The sequence below is a fragment of the Salvelinus alpinus genome, chromosome 21 (genome assembly GCF_045679555.1).
Source record: "Salvelinus alpinus chromosome 21, SLU_Salpinus.1, whole genome shotgun sequence".
Lineage (NCBI taxonomy): Eukaryota > Metazoa > Chordata > Actinopteri > Salmoniformes > Salmonidae > Salvelinus > Salvelinus alpinus.
Genome location: NC_092106.1, coordinates 34396435 through 34418466, shown reverse-complemented (window position 1 = coordinate 34418466; position 22032 = coordinate 34396435). Strand labels below are relative to the sequence as shown.

At 49.3% G+C, this 22032-nt stretch overlaps 1 protein-coding gene across 1 annotated transcript; it reads left to right on the top strand.

Moving 5' to 3' along the window:
* The first annotated feature begins 5892 nt into the window (after positions 1-5892).
* LOC139548485 (cell surface glycoprotein 1-like) lies at positions 5893-20395 on the top strand. Its single transcript, XM_071358183.1, has 3 exons — positions 5893-5919; positions 7162-7267; positions 18765-20395. The coding sequence occupies exons 1-3, from the start codon at positions 5893-5895 to the stop codon at positions 20393-20395; spliced, it is 1764 nt and encodes a 587-aa protein (XP_071214284.1).
* The last annotated feature ends 1637 nt before the right edge of the window (positions 20396-22032 follow it).

Genomic DNA, 22032 nt, shown 5'->3' with positions numbered 1-22032 from the left:
TTTACATACACCTTAGCCAAATACATTTGAACAAAGTTCTTCACAATCCCTGACATTTAATCCTAGTAAACATTCCCTGACTTAGGTCAGTTAGGATCACCACTTTATGTGAAGTGTCAGAATAATAGTAGAGAAGGATTTATTTCAGCTTTTATTTCTTTCATCACATTCCCAGTGGGTCAGAAGTTTACATACACTCAAATAGCATTTGGTAGCATTGCCTTTAAATTGTTTAACTTCAGTCAATCATTTCGGGTAGCCTTCCACAAACTTCCCACAATAAGTTGGGAGAATTTTGGCCCATTCCTCCTGACAGAGCTGGTGTAACTGAGTCAGGTTTGTAGGTCTCCTTGCTCATACACGCTTTTTCAGTTCTGCCCACAAATTTTCTATGGGATTGAGGTCAGGGCTTTGTGATGGCCACTCCAATACCTTGACTTTGTTGTCCTTAAGCCATTTTGCCACAACTTTGGAAGTATGCTTGTGGTCATTGTTCATTTGGAAGACCCATTTGCGACCAAGCTTTCACTTCCTGACTGATGTCTTGTGACGATGCATCAATTTATCCACATAACTTTCCTTCCTCATGAAGCCATATTTTTTGAGAAGAGCACCAGTTCCGCCTGCAGCAAAGTACCCCCACAACCTGATGCTGCCACCCCCGTGCATCACGGTTGGGATGGTGTTCTTTGGCTTGCAAGCCTCCCCCTTTTTCCTCCAACATAACAATGCTTATTATGGCTTAACAGTTCTATTTTTGTTTCATCAGATCAGAGGAAATTTCTCCAAAAAGTACGATCTTTGTCCCCATTTGCAGTTGCAAACTGTTGTCTGGCTTTTTTATGGCAGTTTTGGAGCAGTGGCTTCTTCCTTGCTGAGCGGCCATTCAGGTTATGTCGATATAGTACTCGTTTAACTGTGGATATAGATAATTTTGTACCTGTTTCCTCAAGCATCTTCACAGGGTCCTTTGCTGTTGTTCTGGGATTGATTTGCACTTTTTGCACCAAAGTACATTAATCTCTAGGAGACAAAACGCGTCTCCTGCCTGATCGCTGTGACGGCTGCGTGGTCCCATGGTGTTTATACTTGCGTACTATTATTTGTACAGATGAATGTGGTACCTTCAGGCGTTTGGAAATTGCTCCCAAGGATGAACCAGACTTGTGGAGGTCTACAATTTTATTTTCTGAGGTCTTGGCTGATTTCTTTAGAATTTTCCATGATGTCAAGCAAAGAGGCACTGAGTTTGAAGGTAGGCCTTGAAATACATCCATAGGTACACCTCCAATTGACTCAAATGATGTCAATTAGCCTATCAGAAGCTTCTAAAGCCATGACATCAATTTCTGGAATTTTCCAAGCTGTTTAAAGGCACTGTCAACTTAGTGTATGTAAACTTCTGACCCACTGGAATTGTGATACGGATGGGGCCACAGTGTCTCCTGACCCCTCCTGTCTCAGCCTCCAGTATTTATGCTGCAGTAGTTTATGTGTCGGGGGGCTAGGGTCAGTTGGTTATACCTGGAGTACTTCTCCTATCTTATCCAGTGTCCTGTGTGAATTTAAGTATGCTCTCTCTAATTCTCTCGTTCTCTCTTTCTTTCTCTCTCTCGGAGAACCTGAGCCCTAGGACCATACGTCACGGCAAACCGGGCATGATGACTCCTTGCTGTCCCCAGTCCACCTGGCCTTGCTGCTGTTCCAGTTTCAACTGTTCTGCCTGCTGTTATGGAACCCCTACCTGTTCAACTCTTAATGATCGGCTATGAAAAGCCAACTGACTTTTATTCCTGATTATTATTTGACCATGCTTGTCATTTATGAACATTTTGAAAATCTTGGCTCTCTCTAATTCTCTCCTTCTCTCTTTCTTTCTCTCTCTCGGAGGACCGGAGCCCTAGGACCATACGTCAGGACTACCGGGCATGATGACTCCTTGCTGTCCCCAGTCCGCCTGGCCCTGCTGCTATTCCAGTTTCAACTGTTCTGCCTGCGTTTATGGAACCCCTACCTGTCCCAGACCTGCTGTTTTCAATTCTTAATGATCGGCTATGAAAAGCCAACTGACATTTATTCCTGATTATTATTTGACCATGCTTGTCATTTATGAACATTTTGAAAATCTTGGCTCTCTCTAATTCTCTCCTTCTCTCTCTCTTTCTCTCTCTCGGAGGACCTGAGCCCTGGGACCGTGCGTCGGGGCTGCCGGGCGTGATGGCTCCTTGCTGTCCCTAGTCCACCTGGCCTTGCTGCTATTCCAGTTTCAGCTGTTCTGCCTGCGGTTATGGAACCGCCACCTGTCCCGGACCTGCTATTTTCAACTCTTGATGATCGGCTATGAAAAGCCAACTGAAAATTATTCCTGATTATTATTTGACCATGCTTGTCACTTATGAACATTTTGAACATCTTGGCATAGTTCTGTTATAATCTCCACCCAGCACAGCCAGAAGAGGACTGGCCACCCCTCATAGCCTGGTTCCTCTCTAGGTTTCTTCCTAGGTTTTGGCCTTTTCTAGGGAGTTTTTCCTAGCCACCGTGCTTCTACACCTGCATTGCTTGCTGTTTGGGGTTTTAGGCTGGGTGTCTGTACAGCACTTCGAGATATTAGCTGATGTACGAAGGGCTATATAAAATAAACTTGATTTGATTTGATTTGATACAGTGAATTATAAGTGAAATAATCTGTCTGTAAACAATTGTTGGAAAAATGACTTGTGTCATGCACAAAGTAGATGTCCTAACCAACTTGCCAAAACTATAGTTTGTTAACAAGAAATGTGTGGAGTGGTTGAAAAACAAGTTTTAATGACTCCAACCTAAGTGTATGTAAACTTCCGACGTCAACTGTATATGTAAAGGAACAATATTCAAGTGATAGTCTGTTTTAAAAAACAAGGTGACCCCCAAAAGCCAGATGGAGATGGGTAAATTTGACACACATTGGGTCTTATATTACTGTAGCATAGGCTATGCTGCAGCAAATGTAGGCCTACCTGTCACAAGACAAAAAGTTACCATGAGATAATAGGTCTACATGCATTGTGTACTGCACTCCATACTGAGATGGCTCTGTCCCAACCCTGAGTGTTGATTCATCATTCAGAGACCGTAGAGAAACCAGATTTAGACATCGTATATCATTTAACAGTTCCATTTCACACCATGCTGTTCATATAAATAATTTACTATAATTGACCTGTTTCTTGCAGTTATTTATCCCAGGAAAAGGGAGTGGATTTGGGTGCAAAATTCAGGTAAATCTCGGCAACTGAGTTCCCGCTAGTCAACCCTAGTCCACACCTCTGATTTTTGCCCTGGGGGCAGCTCTGCAGAGTGGTCACTAGCTGGCACGGCCACAAAGTCGTAAAATCTGATTTTACACCTAACAGATTTTACAGCCAGGTTACCCATGATACACGTCAGTTTTCAACATCCATCCATGTCTGAGGATGTCGGGAGAGCCTGTAGGGGGAACAACAGCATCCCAGGCTTAATCCCCCAACGAGCCTGTAGGGGGAACAACAGCATCCCAGGCTTAATCCCCCAACGAGGCTGTAAGGGGAACAACAGCATCCCAGGCTTAATCCCCCAACAAGCCTGTAGAGGGAACAACAGCATCCCAGGCTTAATCCCCCAACAAGCCTGTAGGGGGAACAACAGCATCCCAGGCTTAATCCCCCAACGAGCCTGTAAGGGGACAACAGCATCCCAGGCTTAGTCCCCCAACAAGCCTGTAGAGGGAACAACAGCATCCCAGGCTTAATCCTCCAACAAGCCTGTAGAGGGAACAACAGCATCCCAGGCTTAATCCTCCAACAAGCCTGTAGAGGGACAAAAGCATCCCAGGCTTAATCCCCCAACGAGCCTGTAGGGGGAACAACAGCATCCCAGTCTTAATCCCCTAACGAGCCTGCAGGGGGAACAACAGCATCCCAGGCTTAATCCTCCAACAAGCCTGTAGGGGGAACAACAGCATCCCAGGCTTAATCCCCCAACAAGCCTGTAGGGGGAACAACAGCATCCCAGTCTTAATCCCCTAACGAGCCTGCAGGGGGAACAACAGCATCCCAGGCTTAATCCCCCAACGAGCCTGTAGGGGGAACAACAGCATCCCAGGCTTAATCCTCCAACAAGCCTGTAGGGGGAACAACAGCATCCCAGTCTTAATCTCCTAACGAGCCTGTAGGGGGAACAACAGCATCCCAGGCTTAATCCCCCAACAAGCCTTTAGGGGGAACAACGGCATCCCAGGCTTAATCCCCCAACGAGCGTGTAGGGGGAACAACAGCATCCCAGTCTTAATCCCCCAACAAGCCTGTAGGGGGAACAACAGCATCCCAGACCTATTCCCCCAACAAGCTTATAGGGGGAACAACAGCATCCCAGGCCTAATCCCCCAACGAGCTTGTAGGGGTAACAATAGCATCCCAGACCTATTCCCCCAACGAGCGTGTAGGGGGAACAACAGCATCCCAGTCTTAATCCCCCTACAGGCTTCTTGGGGTAACAATAGCATCCCAGACCTATTCCCCCAACGAGCTTGTAGGGGTAACAGTAGCAATATCAAACCACACACACTAAACTGGAAATTCTACCTCATATTGTTTTTACTTATTCACACTACACACCAATGACCCCTTTATAATGGATGGAATGGTGGTCAGGGCCTGTTGAAATCCCCATGTCTCATCATGGAATGGTGGTCGGGGCCTGTTGACATCCCATGTCTCATCTTGTAATGGTGGTCGGGGCCTGTTGACATCCCATGTCTCATCTTGTAATGGTGGTCGGGGCCTGTTGACATCCCATGTCTCATCATGGAATGGTGGTCGGGGCCTGTTGACATCCCCATGTCTCATCTGGAATGGTGGTCAGGGCCTGTTGACATCCCCATGTCTCATCTGGAATGGTGGTCAGGTCCTGTTGACATCCCCATGTCTCATCTGGAATGGTGGTCGGGGCCTGTTGACATCCCCATGTCTCATCATGGAATGGTGGTCGGGGCCTGTTGACATCCCCATGTCTCATCATGGAATGGTGGTCGGGGCCTGTTGACATCCCCATGTCTCATCATGGAATGGTGGTCGGGGCCTGTTGACATCCCCATGTCTCATCTGGAATGGTGGTCAGGGCCTGTTGACATCCCCATGTCTCATCATGGAATGGTGGTGGGGCCTGTTGACATCCCCATGTCTCATCTGGAATGGTGGTCAGGGCCTGTTGACATCCCCATGTCTCATCTGGAATGGTGGTTGTGGTCTGTTGACATCCCCATGTCTCATCGTGGAATGGTGGTGGGGCCTGTTGACATCCCCATGTCTCATCTGGAATGGTGGTCAGGGCCTGTTGACATCCCCATGTCTCATCTGGAATGGTGGGCGTGGTCTGTTGACATCCCCATGTCTCATCGTGGAATGGTGATCGGGGCCTGTTGACATCCCCATGTCTCATCATGGAATGGTGGTCAGGGCCTGTTGACATCCCCATGTCTCATCATGGAATGGTGGTCAGGGCCTGTTGACATCCCCATGTCTCATCATGGAATGATGGTCAGGGCCTGTTGACATCCCCATGTCTCATCGTGGAATGGTGGTCTTGAAGGATGAATATGTATGAACTTTCCAATTTGTAAGTCGCTCTGGATAAGAGCGTCTGCTAAATGACTTAAATGTAAATGTAATGTAAATGTGACATCCCCATGTCTCATCTGAAATGGTGGTCAGGGCTTGTTGACATCCCCATGTCTCATCATGGAATGGTGGTGGGGGTCTGTTGACATCCCCATGTCTCATCATGGAATGGTGGTGGGGGTCTGTTGACATCCCCATGTCTCATGAATTTGGGGGTCATCCTGTTTTCTCTATTTTGGACTCCTCTTATAGAAATATGTATCTGTCAGAGGCGCGGAGCCAAGTGGACCTCAGACACACACACTAACTGGAGGAGAATGCAAATAGTGAATCTGTATAAATTCACGAGAGAAAGAGAGAAAGGGGGAAAGAGAGAGAGAGAAAGAGAGAAAGAGAGAAAGGGGGAAAGAGAGAGAGAGAAAGAGAGAAAGAGAGAAAGAGAGAAAGAGAGAGAGAGAGATATACACACACCACTGCTCCCGAATGCACAGCATGGATGAGTGTGGACAGTGGGAGACCTGTCCATATCCTGTACCCCATATTACTCTGTAGATAGTGATGGGACAGAACAGAAGCATCCTAGGCTAGCACATAACGTTCTGAGAACCATATGTTTCTTAAAGCTTGGTGAGAGCGCGCTTGTCCTATGGTCATTTTGCATACAACCTTCCCACAACCTTCCCATAACCTTCCCACAACCTTCCCGGAATGGTGCAGGATAGTTGCTTGGCTTTGGAACATTCTCAGCATATTTAAGGAACTTGCATAAAAAATACGCCATATTAGCTCCATCCTAGTACCACAGTCGACCAATTCTAATTCTACTCTCACTGATGCCGTGTCACAATAAAATAAAAAATATTTTTCCATGATTAATGCCTAAGGAAATTAATGTCCATGTGTCCTATCTGTGATTTAAAAAAAGTTAACCCACACGAAGCTAGAAGTGTTATTAAAAGTCATTAGAGCTGCCGAGGCACCAATACCACGGACAATCGGCAAAGTTTTATTCAACATTTCAGCTTGTAGAGGACTATTTCCAGAATCAAACACTGTCACACGGCAGGTACTGGTAGCCTAGTTAAGACCAGGAACCGACAGGTCGCTGGTTGGAGTCCCCGAGCCGACGAGGTGAAAAATCTGACGTGCCCTTGAGCATGGCATTTAACACTAAATGTTCATGTAAGTCGCTTTCGATAAGAACATCTGCTAAATTGCAAAAAGTGTTCCAGATGGTGTATTAGAACTTCACCGTCTGGTCCCCAGGCAACCAATCAACCAACTGTCAGTGGCTGTGCAGGTGTGAATCACTGGCTGATGGCTGTTGTTTAACTTGCTTGTCTTTCATTGCAGAAAGCCCTGAGGCACAGGAGAGTGAAGCATTATGGTTACTAGTTTCGCTACAACAAAACAACATTGTGGACAAAAACAAACAGTTACCTGAATATGTTTGTGTGACCATGATTGCAGTGTTGGAATATACTCTCAGTGAATATAATCTGAATGTTTGTGGTCGTGTTCCCAGGTCTTCTCCAGGATGTGTGTCCCTGTGCTGGAGAAGTGTGTGAGGCACAGACACACAGACGTCATGCCAGACCAGCTGACTGTGAACCAGTACCATTCTGGACAAGGTGAGTGGAATCTCATCTCATCCAGTAGCTGTAGTACTCTCCTTAACCACACAGGGGAGGCAGAGCTCTGCAGTCAGAACGTGGAGGACAATAAAGGCAGAAGCAATGCTGTTGTGGAATCAAACTAGTGTGTTGAACGGGAACTGAACACAACCCTCATGTCAGTTATTCAGAGGTCATTTATAAACCGTTATACTTGTTGGTGTTTGGATAACTAATGTTAGTAGTGCTGGTGTTTAAAGTTATACCATTGAGGCAATGGTTTATTTGTGTTCTTGTTGTCAGGTATTCCTCCTCATGTTGACATTCACACTGCCTTTGAAGACCTCATCCTCTCCCTCAGCCTGGGGGCTATGGTACATCTACATTGTGTGTGTGTGTGTGTGTGTGTGTGTGTGTGTGTGTGTGTGTGTGTGTGTGTGTGTGTGTGTGTGTGTGTGTGTGTGTGTGTGTGTGTGTGTGTGTGTGTGTGTGTGTGTGTGTGTGTGTGTGTGTGTGTGTGTGTGTGTGTTCAGGGGACGGGGGGATGGGGACAGTGAGGGTAGGGGGACGGGGACAGTGAGGGTAGAGTAGATGATGAGGGTAGGGTAGATGATGAGGATGGGGGTACGGGGACTGTGAGGGTAGGGTAGATGATGAGGACAGGGGAACGGGGACTGTGGGGGTAGGGTAGATGATGGGGACGAAGGTAAGATAGATGATGGGGACGGGGGACGGGGACTGTGAGGGTAAGGTAGATAATGGGGACAGGGGGATGTGGACAGTGATGTTAGGGTAGATAATGGGGATGGGGGACAGGGACAGTGAGGGTAGGGTAGATGTTTGGGACAGGGGAACGGGGACTGTGAGGGTAGGTTAGATGATGAGGACAGGGGAACGGGGACTGTGAGGGTAGGGTGGATGATAGGGACGGGGGACGGGGACTATGAGGGTAGGTTAGATGATGAGGACAGGGGGACGGGGACTGTGAGGGTAGGGTAGATGATGAGGACAGGGGAATGGGGACTCTGAGGGTAGGTTAGATGATGAGGACAGGGGAACGGGGACTATGAGGGTAGGATAGATGATGAGGACAGGGGGACGGGGACTATGAGGGTAGGTTAGACGATGAGGACAGGGGAACGGGGACTATGAGGGTAGGGTAGATGATGAGGACAGGGGAACAGTGACTATGAGGTAAGGTTAGATGATGAGGACAGGGGAACGGAGACTATAAGGGTAGGGTTGTCACGTTCCTGACCTATTGTTCCTTTTTCTTTTATTTATTTAGTTGGTCAGGGCGTGAGTTGGGGTGGGTTGTTTTTGTGTGTTTTGTCTAGTCTATGGGGTGTTGTATGTGTATGGGGCAGAGTAGAGTATAGTTGTCTAGTTATGTCTATGGCTGCCTGGATTGGTTCTCAATCAGAGACAGCTGTCATTCATTGTCTCTGATTGGGAGCCATATTTAAGGCAGCCATAGGCAGTAGGCTTGTGTGGGTAGTTGTCTATGTATGTTCTATGTTGCATGTGTGCACTTAGTTCAGTTTAGCTTCACGATCGTTTGTTTTGTTCATTTTGTAGGTGGTTGTTTTTTTCCTTCATTAAAGAAGATGTATTTTTCACGCGCTGCGCCTTGGTCTTCTCTCTCTCCCATAGACGATCGTGACAAGGGTAGATGATGAGGACAGGGGAACGAGGACTATGAGGGTAGGTTAGATGATGAGGACAGGGGAACGGGGACTATGAGGGTAGGATAGATGATGAGGACAGGGGGACGGGGACTGTGAGGGTAGGTTAGATGATGAGGACAGGGGGACGGGGACTGTGAGGGTAGGATAGATTATGAGGACAGGGGGACGGGGACTGTGAGGGTAGGATAGATTATGAGGACAGGGGGACGGGGACTGTGAGGGTAGGATAGATGATGAGGACAGGGGAACGGGGACTGTGAGGGTAGGATAGATTATGAGGACAGGGGAACGGGGACTGTGAGGGTAGGATAGATTATGAGGACAGGGGAACGGGGACTGTGAGGGTAGGATAGATTATGAGGACAGGGGGACGGGGACTGTGAGGGTAGGATAGATTATGAGGACAGGGGAACGGGGACTGTGAGGGTAGGATAGATTATGAGGACAGGGGAACGGGGACTGTGAGGGTAGGATAGATTATGAGGACAGGGGAACGGGGACTGTGAGGGTAGGATAGATTATGAGGACAGGGGAATGGGGACTGTGAGGGTAGGATAGATGATGAGGACAGGGGAACGGGGACTATGAGGGTAGGATAGATGATGAGGACAGGGGAACGGGGACTATGAGGGTAGGATAGATGATGAGGACAGGGGAACGGGGACTATGAGGGTAGGATAGATGATGAGGACAGGGGGACGGGGACTATGAGGGTAGGTTAGACGATGAGGACAGGGGAACGGGGACTGTGAGGGTAGGATAGATTATGAGGACAGGGGAACGGGGACTATGAGGGTAGGATAGATTATGAGGACAGGGGAACGGGGACTGTGAGGGTAGGATAGTGTTAAGAGAATTATGTTCTCAATGTTCATAAACTGAACTTCTATTAACTAATCAGTCTGCAACCCAGAATTTGTAAGATACTGGTTGAAATGAAAACAGACAGAGGCCCAGCCTACAATAGTCAAATGTTTATTCACGAGAACGTTCTGAAGCCATGCCTGAAGCCATAACATGGTTTGTTCCAAGTCCCCCATCCTCTCTCTTCTGCCCACCCTGTTTCTGTCTCGGTCTCCCTGTCTCGTTCTCCCTGTCTTGGTCTCTCTGTCTCGGCTCGGTGTCTCCCTGTCTCGGTCTCCCTGTCTCGGTCTCCCTGTCTCGGTCTCCCTGTCTCGGTCTCTCTGTCTCGGTCTCTCTGTCTCGGTCTCCCTGTCTCGGTCTCTCTGTCTCGTCTCGGTGTCTCCCTGTCTCGGTCTCCCTGTCTTGGTCTCTCTGTCTCGTCTCGGTGTCTCCCTGTCTTGGTCTCTCTGTCTCGGTCTCCCTGTCTCGGTGTCTCCCTGTCTCGTTCTCCCTGTCTTGGTCTCTCTGTCTCGTCTCGGTGTCTCCCAGTCTCGGTCTCCCAGTCTCGGTCTCCCTGTCTCGGTCTCTCTGTCTCGGTCTCTCTGTCTCGGTCTCCCTGTCTCGGTCTCTCTGTCTCGTCTCGGTGTCTCCCTGTCTCGGTCTCCCTGTCTTGGTCTCTCTGTCTCCCTGTCTCGGTGTCTCCCTGTCTCGGTTTCTCCCTGTCTTGGTCTCTCTGTCTCGGTCTCCCTGTCTCGGTGTCTCCCTGTCTTGGTCTCTCTGTCTCGGTCTCCCTGTCACGGTCTCCCTGTCTTGGTCTCTCTGTCTCGGTCTCCCTGTCTCGGTCTCCCTGTCTTGGTCTCTCTTTCTCGGTCTCCCTGTCTCGGTCTCTCTGTCTCGGTCTCTCTGTCTCGGTCTCCCTGTCTCGGGCTCTCTGTCTCGGTCTCCCTGTCTCGGTCTCTCTGTCTCGGTCTCTCTGTCTCGGTCTCCCTGTCTCGGTCTCCCTGTCTCGGTCTCTCTGTCTCGTCTCGGTGTCTCCCTGTCTCGGTCTCTCTATCTCGGTCTCTCTGTCTCGGTCTCCCTGTCTCGGTCTCCCTGTCTCGGTCTCCCTGTCTCGGTCTCTCTGTCTCGGTCTCTCTTTCTCGGTCTCTCTGTCTCGGTCTCTCTTTCTCGGTCTCTCTGTCTCGGTCTCTCTGTCTCGGTCTCTCTGTCTCGGTCTCCCTGTCTCGGTCTCTCTGTCTCGGTCTCTCTGTCTCGGTCTCTCTTTCTCGGTCTCTCTTTCTCGGTCTCTCTGTCTCGGTCTCTCTGTCTCGGTCTCCCTGTCTCGGTCTCCCTGTCTCGGTCTCCCTGTCTCGGTCTCCCTGTCTCGGTCTCTCTGTCTCGGTCTCCTTGTCTCGGTCTCCCTGTCTCGGTCTCCCTGTCTCGGTCTCTCTGTCTCGGTCTCCCTGTCTCGGTCTCCCTGTCTCGGTCTCCCTGTCTCGGTCTCTCTGTCTCGGTCTCTCTGTCTCGGTCTCCCTCTCTCGGTCTCTCTGTCTCGGTCTCCCTGTCTCGGTCTCTCTGTCTCGGTCTCCCTGTCTCGGTCTCCCTGTCTCGGTCTCTCTGTCTCGGTCTCTCTGTCTCGGTCTCCCTGTCTCGGTCTCCCTGTCTCGGTCTCTCTGTCTCGTCTCGGTGTCTCCCTGTCTCGGTCTCTCTGTCTCGGTCTCCCTGTCTCGGTCTCCCTGTCTCGGTTTCTCTGTCTCGGTCTCTCTTTCTCGGTCTCTCTTTCTCGGTCTCTCTGTCTCGGTCTCTCTTTCTCGGTCTCTCTGTCTCGGTCTCTCTGTCTCGATCTCTCTGTCTCGGTCTCTCTGTCTCGGTCTCTCTGTCTCGGTCTCTCTGTCTCGGTCTCCCTCTCTCGGTCTCTCTGTCTCGGTCTCTCTTTCTCGGTCTCTCTTTCTCGGTCTCGGTCTCTCTGTCTCGGTCTCTCTGTCTCGGTCTCCCTGTCTCGGTCTCCCTGTCTCGGTCTCTCTGTCTCGGTCTCCCTGTCTCGGTCTCCCTGTCTCGGTCTCTCTGTCTCGGTCTCTCTGTCTCGGTCTCTCTGTCTCGGTCTCTCTCCCCTCTTTCTTTCTCTCTCTCCTCTCTCTCTCTCTCTACCACTGCAGTGAAAAAGCTTTTCAGAGTTTCTGTGAGAGTGCTACTGTAGCAGTCTAATTGAAAGGTTTGAGGATAAGGAGGTGTGATTTTGTGTGCTCACGTCTTTGTATTAAGGTTTTCCCGTCTAATGGGAGGGTTAGTTATATTTAAGTCCTTTCTCTGCTGGAGAGGCCCTCACAATTATGTTTAGTATCCCACCAGAGACACACACACATACAAACTCTACCGTGGAGAGTTCCTTCTTATAGACCGAGTTGATGGTGCGTCTCTTTGAAGACTGTTTATTTTCATTCATGGTGAATTAATGAAAGAAATACAAAGACAGATGGAGAAAGAGGAAAGAGGGGAATGGAAAATGAGGTCCCAATATCTCATATGTTTGTGTGACGTTGTTCCCTGTCACAGCTACTAGGGAGACACTGTCAGTACATGACTGGTTGACAGGCGGGGGCAGCTTTTACTGTGACATGCTGATAGGGCGGCTGCTTCAGATGCGACAGGGGTATATGCGACACCTCATCTGTTCCTCTGTGCCTGCAGTGCAAGGGTGCCATTAGCAACAGCCTCTCTTACAACACAAGATCAATTACAGACAGACAGAGTGCACCGGGATCTTGTCTACGTGTCTAACAGAATGATAAGGAACTTCTCAATATGGGAAATAACTGTTATACCTAGATTCTCTTTTTTTAAATACTTTCTTTTTATTTAAGAACACACAAACAAAAAATGAAAAATGGTCTGTCAGGTACAGCACACATCATACGTACATCAGATTAGTTACAGTAACATTATCTTTGAATTAGGCCATTTTCAAGTACGAAACCCATTTTTCCCAGTATTCACACATTCCATATAGTGTATTTCTATAACAATGTCTACCCATTGTGTCACGGTTTGTTATATATATAATAGACACTGTAGATATCCTTGTCTCTGAAGCTGTGGGGAAGTAGGCAGTGTTGAGTGATCGTTTGTGATACTGATATCATTTGTAATACTGATATGGTTTGTAATGTCTTTGTGATGAAGTGTCGTGAGGAACGTCTATGTTTTGTAATGAAGTAGTAGGCGGTCTTGAGGGTCTTTGTTTCTTCAGTAGAAATAAATAGAGTGTTGTAACTGATAGTTGTAGGATTATACTGTGTTATTATTTCTGACATAGTGCATTAAGTTATCTAGAGTGATAGATTAGGCCTACTTGAAGATATCTTTGTTTCCTCTGCAGTAATAATTTAACAGGAAGTCGTCAGGCAATCGTAATGAATCAGTAAACATCGAGCTGTTTTTCTATTCAATTGGTGTGTGTGTGTGTGTGTGTGTGTGTGTGTGTGTGTGTGTGTGTGTGTGTGTGTGTGTGTGTGTGTGTGTGTGTGTGTGTGTGTGTGTGTGTGTGTGTGTGTGTGTGTGTGTGTGTGTGTGTGTGTGTGTGTGTGTGTGTGTGTGTGTGTGTGTGTGTGTGTGTGTGTGTGTGTGTGTGTGCGCGCACGTGCGTGCGTGCGTGTGATTAATTGTTGAGCTTTGAAGCGTAACAAAGCTGTCTGGTTCTGGATTGATTTGGTCACAGCCGAGCGGCTCCATTGATAGGTTAATACTCCTCGGAGGATCTGAGAGGAGGAAGAGAGCCCAGATCGTGTGCATTCCCATGTCTATATCAATAGGGCCTGTGATTTGATGGAAGAGAAAGTGGTGTAGAACGTTGTGATCTGTTCCTGCTATGTAGCACACAGGTGCAGCAGTGTCTGAAGTTCCATTATATCCTGTAATTCTCTCTCTCTTCTTTCTCTAGCTCTATCTCTCTCTCACCATCCCTCCCTCACTCCATCTCTCGCTCTCTCTCATTGCAGACAGTGATGGATTTCCATCATCATGAAGGGCGCTCCTGTGGTGTTGCCACCACTGAAATGGGGGAGGGGGGGGAGATGGGAGGCAGAGGAAGGGAAGGGAGAGAGATGGGGGAGGGAGTGAGAATGATAGGGGAGGGAGAGATGGGAGACAGAGAGAGAGAGTTGGGGGAGGGAAAGAGAGATGGGTGAAAGAGAGAGATGGGAAGGGAGGGAGAGAGAGATGGGGAGGTAGCGAGAGTGATGAGGGATGGAGAGAGGGAGAGTTGGGGGAGGGAGAGAGAGCGAAGGGATGGGATGGAGAGAGAGATGGGTGAAAGAGAGAGATGGGAAGGGAGAGAGAGAGATGGGGAGGGAGAGAGATGGGGGAGAGAGAGAGAGTGAGAGAGAGAGAGATGGCAAGGGAAAGAGCAATGGGGAAGGGAGCGAGAGAGAGAGGTGGGAGGGGGAGAGAGGTGGGGGGAGAGGGAGAGAGAGCAATGGGGGAGGGGGGGAGAAAGAGAGGTGGGGGAGGGATAGAGAGAGAGATGAGGGATGGAGAGTGATGGGGAAAGAGAGCTGGGGGTGGGAGAGATGGGGAGGGAGAGAGAGTGATGAGGAATGGAGAGAGGGAGAGATGGGGGATGGAGAGAGAGCGATGGGATGGAGAGACCTTGTCCATAGACGGCTTACAAGGTAAGGAAACCAATGTAATTTTGTAATTTGGGTGATGGGGAAAGAGAGCTGAGGGAGGGAGAGATGGAGAGGGAGAGAGAGAGAGATGGGGAGGGATGGAGAGACCTATGGACCCACATGTACGAGAGAGATGGAGGGGGGAGATGAGAATGGAGTAACAGAGAGAGATGGGGAGGGAGAAATAGAGCTGTGGAGAGAGAGAGAGCTGATACTTTTGGACTCACTGTTAAGAGAGAGATGTAGATGGAGAGAAGGAGACACAGAGATGGAGAGAGAGTGGGGGTAAAGGTTTCAGGATTTCTGCCACAAATGTTAGTATGTGTAAACATTGCCATGGACACCAAGTCATGGATTGATGTCATACCTTCAAATCAGATCAAATGTTATTGGTCACATACACATGGTAAGCAGATGTTAATGCGAGTATAGCGAAATGCTTGTGCTTCTAGTTCCAACAGTGCAGTAATATCTTACAAGTAACCTAACAATTTCCCAACAACTACCTAAAACACACAAATCTAAAGGGGTGAATGAGAATATGTACAAAAAGTATATGGATGAGCAATGGCCGAGCGGCATAGGCAAGGTGCAATAGATGGTATAAAATACAGTATATACATATGATGTAACATATATAAACATTTTTAAAGTGACATTATTTAAAGTGGCATTGTTTAAAGTGACTGGTGATCAATTTATTAAAGTGGTCAGTGATTTGGTCTCAATGTAGGCAGCAGCCTCTGAGTTAGTGATGGCTATTTAAAACAGTCTGATGGCCTTGAGATAGAAGCTGTTTTTCAGTCTCTCTGTCCCAGCTTTGATGCACCTGTACTAACCTGACCTTCTGGATGATAGCAGGGTGAACAGCCAGTGGCTCGGGTGGATGTTGTCCTTGATGATCTTTTTAGCCTTCCTGCGACATCGGGTGCTGTAGGTGTCATGGACGGCAGGTAGTTTGCCCCCGGTGATGCATTGTGCAGACCACACCACCCTCTGGAGAGACTTGCGGTTGAGGGCGGTGCAGTTGTCGTACCAGGCTGTGATACAGCTCGACAGGATGCTCTCGATTGTGCATCTGTAAAAGTTTGTCAGGTTTTGGGTGACAAGCCATATTTCTTCAGCCTCCTGAGGTTGAAGAGGCGCTGTTGCGCCTTCTTCACCACACTATCTGTGTGAATGGACCATTTCAGTTTGTCTGTGATGTGTATGCCGAGGACCTTAAAACGTTCCACATTCTGCACTGCTGTCCCTTCGATGTGGATAGGGGGCTGCTCCCTCTGCTGTTTCCTGAAGTCCACGATCATCTCCTTTGTTTTGTTGGCTTTGAGTTTGAGGTTGTTTTATTGACACCACACTCCGAGTGTCCTCACCTCCTCCCTGAAGGCTGTCTCGTTGTTGTTGGTAATCAAGCCCACTACTGTTGTGTGGTCTGCAAACTTGATTATTGAGTTGGAGGCGTTCATGGCCACGCAGTTGTGGGTGAACAGGGAATACAGGAGGGGGCTGAGCACGCACCCTTGTGGAGCCCCAGTGTTGAGGGTCAGCGAAGTGGAGATGTTGTTTCCTACCTTCACCACCTGGGGGTGGCCCGTCAGAAGGTCCAGGACCCAATTGACAGGACGGGGTTGAGACCCAGGGCCTCCAGCTTGATGATGAGCTTGGAGGGAACTATGGTGTTGAATGCTGAGCTGTAGTGAATGAATAACATTCTTACATAGGTTTTCCTCCTGTCTAGATGGGATAGGGCAGTGTGCAGTGTGATGGCGATTACCTTGTCTGTGGACCTGTTGGGGCGGTATGCAAACTGAAGTGGGTATATGGTGGCCGGTAAGGTGGAGGCGATAAGATTCTTGACTGGTCTCTCGAAGCACTTCATGATGACAGAAGTTATCTTTGCCTTCTTGGATACAGGAACAATGGTAGCCATCTTGAAGCATGTGGGGACAGCAGACTGGGATAGGGAGAGATTGAATATGTCCGTAAACACACCAGCCAGCTGGTCTGTGCATGCTCTGAGGACGCGGCTAGGGATGCCGTCTGGGCCAGCAGCCTTGCGAGGGTTAACACGTTTAAATGTTTTACTCACGTCAGCAATGGAGAAGGAAAGGGGGGGGGGGGGGCACAGTCCTTGTTAGCTGTAATGTCCTCAAAGCGGTTAAAGAAGGTTTTTAGTTTGTCTGGAAGCGTGATGTCGGTGTCTGTGACGTGACTGGTTTTCTTTTTGTATTCCGGGATTTCCTGTAGACCACGCAACATACGTCTTGTGTCTGAGCCGTTGCATTGCGACTCCACTTTGTCCCTGTACCGGCATTTCGCTTGTTTGATTGCCTTGCGGAGGGAATAACTACATTGTTTATATTCAGCCATATTCCCAGACCTCTTTCCATGGTTAAATGCAGTGGTTCGTGCTTTCAATTTTGCGCGAATTCTGCCATCCATCCACGGTTTCTGGTTAGGGTAGGTTTTAATTGTCACAGTGGGTACAACATCTCCAATGCACTTCTTTATAAACTCACTCACCGAGTCAGCGTATAGGTCGATGTTGTTCTCTGAGGCTGACTGGAACATATTCCGTGTGATCAGAACATTCTTGAAGTGTGGATTCCAATTGGTCAGACCAGCATTGAATGGTTCTAGTCACTGGTACATCTTGTTTGACTTTCTGCCTATAAGACAGTAGGAGCAAGATGGCGTCGTGGTCGGATTTGCATTACGAAAGTTACAGTAGCAGTGATCGAGTGTATTACCCCTGTGCATAGGGCAATCAATATGCTGATAGAAATTCCTTGTCCATAGACTGCTTACAGGGTAATCAAACCAATGTCATTTTGTAATTTGGGTGAACTATCCTTTAAAATGTGTGTTTTCTGTGTTTTTTACAGGAAACATTTACATTTTAGTCATTTAGCAGACACTCTTATGCAGAGCGACTTGCAGTAAGTGCATACATTTTCATATTTATTAGTACTGTTCCCCCGTGGGAATCGAACCCACAACCCCACAACCCACAAGTGCCATGCTCTACCAACTAATAACCCCCAGGAAGTTTGACGTGGTGCCAGCCTGTGACCCAGAATCTCCTGCTGCAGTGACCTCTGACCTCATTAACCATAGTAACCTCACCCTAAGGGGAGGGGCACCAGGACCTCTCTCACCTTCCGTAAGTTGTGCCGCACACCATGTGACTGCGGTGAGCTCCTTGGTTTGTAAAGGAGATGGGATTTATGTTTTTGTGTGTCTCTGTGTGTACTGACTGACGCCTGCCGTGTGGAGGCGGAAATTGGTCACAACATGTACAAGGGGATCGCTGGTCCCTTCAGCATCACTCGACACTCCCCCTAGCCATGCGTGTGTCACTTCCTGTCTTCCCTCGAACCAGAAACCATTCTCGCTGATGTGGGCTCTGGGAACGGAAACTACCTGGGCATCAACCCGGAAGTAATTGCGGTAAGGGGGTCTGTGAGGGTAGTTTATAAATACTAGCATCTTTTAACACTATCAATGGAGGAGAGAGAGTTCTGTTTATTGACCCTGCGGCTCTCTCTCTTCTCTCAATTCAATTAGCCTACCATACAAGCTTATCACAGACTCTTTTTTGCAAAATGTTCTCAGCTTTGCGAACCCCGATGAAGACAATTTACAGTAATTAACGTTACACTATTTTTGTGAAAATGGATTAGGATACCTGCAGAGACTCTTCTCCCCCTCAGCCATTCTTATAGTGATAACTTCACTACTTTGAATTGAATGCGAATGTTGACCTTTGTGTGTCTGTCTCTGTGTATGAGCAAGAGTGAATGTACATTTTTTGGCGTGTGTGTGTGTGTGTGTGTGTGTGTGTGTGTGTGTGTGTGTGTGTGTGTGTGTGTGTGTGTGTGTGTGTGTGTGTGTGTGTGTGTGTGTGTGTGTGTGTGTGTGTGTGTGTGTGTGTGTGTGTGTGTGTGTGTGCGTTTGCACTTGCACATGATGAAAGAGACTATATGAAATTCTCCTCCAGCCCAGATCCCTCCTTATAGGCTAGAGCGAATGACTCATAAAGCTTAATTACATTTCTCCTCCGAACAACAGTTTTATTGAAAAGATTATTACTGCTATCAATTTCCCTCACTCTCTCCTCTCCTACTATGCTGTGAGTTATTGTGGCTCGCTAATCTGACTGTAATTTGTCCACTGCTGGTTTTCATTATGTGGAGTAAATTGGATGGCTTTGATAAGGATGAAAATGTCTTCATGAATCTCTCGATGAGGCTTGTGTACAGGCAGGCCAGTAATGGGGAGCTTTATAATCAGTAGTTGTGTACATTCCTTTCACTATTTAATCTGAAAACTGTGGGAAAGGAGTAATTACTCCCAGCCTTTCCCCCAGCCTTATACCCAGCCCTACCCCCAGCTCTACCCCCAGCCCTGCTCCCAGCCCCAGCCTTATTCCCAGCCCTACTCCCAACCCCAGCCTTACCCCCAGCCCTGCTCCCAGCCCAGCCCTCCCCCAGCCTTATCCCCAGCCTCAGCCCTTCCCCAGCCTTACCCTTAACCCAACCCCCAGCCCTGCTCCCAGCCCTACCCCCAACCCTGCTCCCAGTTCCAGCCCTACCCCCAACCCTACTCCCAGTTCCAGCCCTACCCCCAACCCTGCTCCCAGTTCCAGCCCTACCCCCAACCCTGCTCCCAGTTCCAGCCCTACCCCCAACCCTGCTCCCAGTTCCAGCCCTACCCCCAACCCTACTCCCAGTTCCAGCCCTACCCCCAACCCCACTCCCAGTTCCAGCCCTACCCCCAACCCTACTCCCAGTTCCAGCCCTACCCCCAACCCTACTCCCAGTTCCAGCCCTACCCCCAACCCTGCTCCCAGTTCCAGCCCTACCCCCAACCCTGCTCCCAGTTCCAGCCCTACCCCCAACCCTGCTCCCAGTTCCAGCCCTACCCCCAACCCTACTCCCAGTTCCAGCCCTACCCCCCAACCCCGCTCCCGCTCCCAGTTCCAGCCCTACCCCCATCCCTGCTCCCAGTTCCAGCCCTACCCCCAACCCTACTCCCAGTTCCAGCCCTACCCCCCAACCCCGCTCCCGCTCCCAGTTCCAGCCCTACCCCCCAACCCCGCTCCCGCTCCCAGTTCCAGCCCTACCCCCAACCCTGCTCCCAGTTCCAGCCCTACCCCCAGCCCTGCTCCCAGTTCCAGCCCTACCCCCAACCCTGCTCCCAGTTCCAGCCCTACCCCCAACCCTGCTCCCAGTTCCAGCCCTACCCCTAACCCTACTCCCAGTTCCAGCCCTACCCCCCAACCCCGCTCCCGCTCCCAGTTCCAGCCCTACCCCCAACCCTACTCCCAGTTCCAGCCCTACCCCCAGCCCTGCTCCCAGTTCCAGCCCTACCCCCAGCCCTACTCCCAGTTCCAGCCCTACCCCCCAACCCCGCTCCCGCTCCCAGATCCAGCCCTACCCCCAACCCTACTCCCAGTTCCAGCCCTACCCCCCCGCTCCCGCTCCCGCTCCCAGTTCCAGCCCTACTCCCAGCCCTGCTCCCAGTTCCAGCCCTACCCCCAACCCTACTCCCAGTTCCAGCCCTACCCCCCAACCCCGCTCCCGCTCCCAGTTCCAGCCCTACTCCCAGCCCTGCTCCCGCTCCCAGTTCCAGCCCTACCCCCAGTCCTGCTCCCAGTTCCAGCCCTACCCCCAACCCTACTCCCAGTTCCAGCCCTACCCCCCAACCCCGCTCCCGCTCCCAGTTCCAGCCCTACCCCCAACCCTGCTCCCAGTTCCAGCCCTACCCCCAACCCTACTCCCAGTTCCAGCCCTACCCCCCAACCCCGCTCCCGCTCCCAGTTCCAGCCCTACCCCCAACCCTGCTCCCAGTTCCAGCCCTACCCCCAGCCCCGCTCCCAGCCCTGTGTTTCACCGCTACTACCATGTGTTCCAGAAGAGGGAGCTAGAGCTGTTGTATTCGGCACATGTGACATATCAAAATGTGATTGATTAGAGGAGCTCTGTGTCAGGGTTAGAAGGGTGACCGTACAGAGCAGCTACCATGACCAGGTGTGTCATATTGGGGAAGACTGGAGACAGATAAACAAACAGCATCAAGATTTGAATAAATTAGTTCCCTAAACTGAAAAACATTGAATTCGGAAATACATTTTATTTTCACCTCATCAGATAAAGACAAGACAATTATACGAGACAATGATGCGTTTTATTTTCTCTGATTTTTGTAAAAAATAAAGATTGAAAAACATAATGCCCTTCAAATTAATGAGGAAAGTGTCTGTTTGATTTCCTTCACTCCAAATGTATGTATTTAGTTTTAAGTGTTAGAAAAAGCCCCAGGGTGTTGAATGGGAATGGTAACCTTGAAATACACTACCTGACCAAAAGTATGTGGACATCTCATTCCAAAATCATTGTCATTAATATGGAGTTGGTCCCCCTTTGCTGCTTGGGAAGGCTTTCCACTAGATGCTGGAACAGACTTGCTTCCATTCAGCCACAAGAGCATTAGTTCGGGCACTGATGTTGGGCGATTAGGCCTGGCTCGCAGTCGGCGTTCCAATTCATCCCAAAGATTTTGGATGGGGTTGAGGTCACGGCTCTGTGCAGGCCAGTCAAGTTCTTCCACACCAATCTCAACAAACCATTTCTGTATGGACCTCACTTTGTGCATGGGGGCATTGTCATGCTGAAACAGGAAAGGGTCTTCCCCAAACTGTTGCCACAAAGTTGGAAGCACAGAATTGTCTAGAATGTCATTGTATGCTGTTGCATTAAGATTTCCCTTTACTGGAACTAAAGGGCCCAAACCATGAAAAACAGCCCCAGAACATTATTCCTCCTCCACCAAACTTTACAGTTGGCACTATACATTCGGGCAGGTAGCGTTCTCCTGGCATCTGCAAAACCCAGATTCGTCCGTCGGACTGCCAGATGGTGAAGTGTGATTCATCACTCCAGAGAATGCGTTTCCACTGCTCCAGAGTCCAATGTCAGCAAACTTGACACCTCTCCAGCCGACGCCTGGCGTGGGGCATTCTGATCTTAGGCTTGTGTGCTGCTGCTCAGTCATGGAAACCCATTTTATGAAGCCCTCGACGAACAGTTCTTGTCCTGAGGTTGATTCCAGAGGCAGTTTGGAACTCGGTAGTGAGTGTTGCAACAGAGGACAGACGATTTTTACGCACTACATGCTTCAGCACTCGGCGGTCCCGTTTTGTGAGCTTGTGAGGCCTACCACTTTGCGACTGAGCCGTTGTTGCTCCTAGATGTTCCCACTTCACAATATCAGCTGTTCCAGTTGACAGCTCTAGCAGGGCAGAAATTTGACGAACTGACTTGTTTGAAAGGTGGTGTCCTATGACGATGCCACGTTGAAAGTCACTGAGCGCTTCAGTAAGGCCATTTTACTACCAATGTTTGTCTTTGGAGATTGCATGGCTGTGTGCTCGATTTTACACACCTGTCAGCAACATATTCTTATCGGTAGACTCAGTAGCCTCGGTTTTTCTAATGACTGCCTTGCCTGGTTCACCAACTACTTTGCAGACAGAGTTCAGTGTGTCAAATCGGAGGGCATGTTGTCCGGTCCTCTGGCAGTCTCTATGGGGGTGCCACAGGGTTCA

What these genes read in the sequence shown, in the direction of transcription:
- LOC139548485 (XM_071358183.1), top strand. Translation starts at nt 5,893, where the DNA reads ATGTATCTGTCAGAGGCGCGGAGCCAA. An exon ending in TGTCAGAGGCGCGGAGCCAA is followed by an intron (nt 5,920 to 7,161) that starts GTGGACCTCAGA and finishes TCGTGTTCCCAG; the next exon opens with GTCTTCTCCAGGATGTGTGT. An exon ending in CCAGTACCATTCTGGACAAG is followed by an intron (nt 7,268 to 18,764) that starts GTGAGTGGAATC and finishes ACTGTGGGAAAG; the next exon opens with GAGTAATTACTCCCAGCCTT.